The sequence below is a fragment of the Diprion similis genome, chromosome 5 (assembly GCF_021155765.1).
Source record: "Diprion similis isolate iyDipSimi1 chromosome 5, iyDipSimi1.1, whole genome shotgun sequence".
Lineage (NCBI taxonomy): Eukaryota > Metazoa > Arthropoda > Insecta > Hymenoptera > Diprionidae > Diprion > Diprion similis.
The window spans coordinates 5342736-5346371 of record NC_060109.1 but is presented as its reverse complement, the minus strand read 5'-3'; the positions used below and the strand labels follow the sequence as shown (position 1 = coordinate 5346371).

Sequence of the window (3636 nt, the reverse complement as noted above, 5' to 3'; positions counted from 1 at the left end):
CCTAGCGGAGTTTCAAGACGTTATGCAGGGACGCTTTTTCGATGCATGTACACGCCACGCAATCTCATTCCACTACCCACATATGTTGCATCGTTTGCTCCGGCTGGTCTCGCTCGCCACACTGGTCCGGCTGGTCCCGTATTAGAGTTTGGTTGTGCCGCTACAGCGCTTGGTATTGGCCGTTGTAGTAGAGGGAGCGCATATACTTGATGTACTCATAACCCGGTCTTTGAATCGAATCGCATTACATACATTGCCCGATTTCGTATACAATATAATTGCTATACCTGGTTATTTCCCAAAATGAAGTGCAAGATCGCTTTTGCGCAAGCGCAAAAATCTGGTTGGGAATACAAAAAAATGCGCCTCGCCGAAGAGGCCGAATTGAAAAAAAATAAAAATATAAATGCTTTTCTTCCTAAAAGTAAAGGGGAGCCTACGGAAATTGAAACTGACAATGCATTGGTACAAACAAAACTGCAGGTTGTTCGATTCCCGATCCCATTGTTATTTCACGGCCGATGATAAATCCTGTTTTAGCATGTTCCCAATCTACAGATCTGCAACCTGACTTACCAATAAATATAGAGGATCCTCAAATTTCTAATGTGAATAACTCAGAGCCAGTAGCGAAACGTATTAAGTTAGGTGCATCGATTAACGAAAGCGCAAACTACGTACCAGGAGATCCAGGACCTATTAACGATGATATATTTTCTGATCCTCCGAAGTGGCCATTCATCAGTGATCACAAGATTCGGCAATTAATTGTTGAAAAAGGTCCTGTACAAATCGAAGATTTTGATTTTCCCGTTGAGAACGGTAGACGTTTCTCACCTACTTTTCATACTCGGCGACTCAATAGTTGCGAAACAGTAACTCGACCCTGGCTTATTTACTCGAAAGAGAAAAATAGTATATATTGTTTTTGCTGTCTTCTATTTGTGAAACCTGTCTCAACGCAGTGGCCCACGAATGGTTCCTCTGATGGGAAACACATATCGCGGGATCTTGCGTCCCACGAAAAATCCGTGAAACATTTTACGGCGTTTAAAAGTTATAGAGAATTTGACCATCGATTAAGATCTAAAAATACAGTAGATAAAGAACACAAGCGCATATTGAATCCGGAAATCGAGCATTGGCGTAATGTTCTGCACCGCATAATTAGTATCATATAATATCTAGTCACGCAATCTCTGGCACTGCGCGGTGGCTCTAGTGAAATGTACGCACGTAATAACAGCAACTTTTTGAAGCTCATTGAACTATTTGCTAAATTTGATCTGATAATGGCAGAGCATGTATCACGTATTAGAAACGAAGAGACGCGGTGTCATTACTTGAACAACAGAATTCAGAATGAAATTATTTCGTTAATGTCAAAAACAATACGTGATTCTTTAATAGATATGATAAAAAAGGCAAAGTGGTACTCCATCATATTGGACTGCACGTCTGATAAAAGTCGTATTGAACAGATGTCCATCATTATCAGATCTGTAGCATATAATCAGAATCCTAAGAAATTCGAAGTGAGAGAACATTTTCTCGGATTTCTCCCTATTACTGACACTACCGGCAAGGGACTAACAGAGGTTATCCTTGATGAGCTACAGAAGTTGGGCATAGCTCTTTCTGATATGCGTGGCCAAGGCTATGACAATGGGGCAAACATGAAGGGTAAACATTCTGGGGTGCAAAATAGAATCTTACTAATGAACCCTCGTGCTTTCTTCGTCCCTTGCTCAGCTCATACTCTCAGTCTCGTAGTTTGTGATTCTGCTTCTGTCACGGGTCAAACTACAGGTTTTTTTGATCTGATTCAAAAGTTGTACGTTTTTTTTCTGTTTCCACGAGTAGATGGGACGTCTTAAAAGAACATATCCCATCACTGACTCTCGAAGCTGTCAGTGATACGCGTTGGGTAAGTAGGGTTGTTGCCATGAAACCAGTGCGCTACCAGCTTGGAGAGATCTATGATGCACTTATGGAAATTTCTCTCGATGATAAACGAGATAATCTATCGAAACATGAGGCTCAGTGCTTAGCCCAATCCATCGCGAATTTTAAATTCATTCGCAGCGTAATCATTTGGTTCGATATTTTGAACCAAGTTAATGTCGAATCAAAATTATTACAAAGTCTTGCTTTGAATATAATTGAATGCTGTAACATTCTAGACAGAACCACAGCTTTTCTAAAGCAGTATAGATCTGAAGAAAGTTTTTGTAGAATACTGAATGAAGCGAAAGACTTAGCATCTGAGTTGAAGGTAGAGCCGACATTTCACCCTAACAACACGGTCCGCGTTCGGCGTAAGAAACGTAATTTCGAATACGAAGCTCGAGATGAACGTGTTACAGACCCGAAAGAACAATTTAGAACAGAATTATTTTACCACGTTATTGATACAGCAGTAATATCAATGGAAGAGAGATTTCAACAACTACAGGAGCACAGCAATGATTTCAAATTTCTGTATGATATTCATGCTCTCAAGTCTTCAACGAAAGAAAAGATAATGAAGAGTTGCAAAAATTTGCATGGAAGGTTAACGGATGGGGAGAAAATGGATATTGATGGCATTGATCTGTGTGACGAAATTATGAATTTAGCTGCAATGTTGCCGGCTGATCAATCTCCGATTGAAGTTTTGAATTTCATCGTAAAAAATGATATTCTTTCGGTTGTACCTAACATTGTCATTGCCTTGCGGATATTGTTAAGTTTACCCGTTTCAGTAGCATCAGGAGAGCGGAGTTTATCCAAACTAAAAATTATCAAAAATTATCTGCGATCAACATTGAGCCAAGAAAGCTTAGTAGGATTGGCCACCATATCTATTGAAAGTGAATTATGTGATCGCATCGACTATCAGGAACTTATTGCAGACTTTGCAAAAGTAAAAGTACGAAAAATAAGTTTTCAGTAATGGCTAGTTTTGATCAAATGAAAAGTATAGTGGTTTGGAGTCAATAAATACGGCGGAAGTGACGAACCATTGGGTCCACTATCAATTACTTGTTAATTTGTGTTCAATTTTACACTAGTGGTTTGGAGTCAATAAATACGGCGGGAGTGACGAACCATCGGGTTCACTATCAATTATTTGTTGATTTGTGTTCAATTTTATAGTAGTGGTTTGGAGTTTATAAATACGGTGGGAGTGACGAACTACCGGGTCCACTATTAATATTTGTTATTTTTTTTGAATATTGTATTAAAATATTTGTATTGGAGGAGGCGGGTTCTCTCAGCTTGCCCCAGATGCCACAAGGGCTTGGCACGGCGCTGCGAAAAATTTTTTATTTGAAAAAAAATGTATAATATTCATAAAATGATTGTGAATATTCAATACCTTATAAATTAAGGCTGGTAAAAATGATGTGGTGCCTGATTAAAAATTATGTTCTTCAGGCAAACGATTTCTACTTAGAAATAACTGTCTGAGAGATAAAAAAAAAACGAAGGTGTTAAAATAAATGACGGACTGAATTAATTTCAAGTTAAACTGAAACGATAAACTTGTATTGAGTATTTGGAAGAGCGGTGTGTTACTGAGATAAATCATTTACTGAGAGAGGTGAAGTGATCATTTAGCTTTCACCAACTCACTCTTGCGAAGAAGCATTA

At 38.7% G+C, this 3636-nt stretch overlaps 1 protein-coding gene across 1 annotated transcript; it reads left to right on the top strand.

Annotated features, from left to right (window-relative positions):
* Positions 1 to 303: 303 nt before the first annotated feature.
* Positions 304 to 2935, top strand: LOC124406217 (zinc finger MYM-type protein 1-like). Its single transcript, XM_046881574.1, has 5 exons — positions 304 to 424; positions 541 to 875; positions 966 to 1146; positions 1189 to 1809; positions 1908 to 2935. Exons 1-5 carry the CDS (start codon positions 304 to 306, stop codon positions 2933 to 2935), a joined length of 2286 nt encoding a protein of 761 aa, XP_046737530.1.
* Positions 2936 to 3636: the final 701 nt, after the last annotated feature.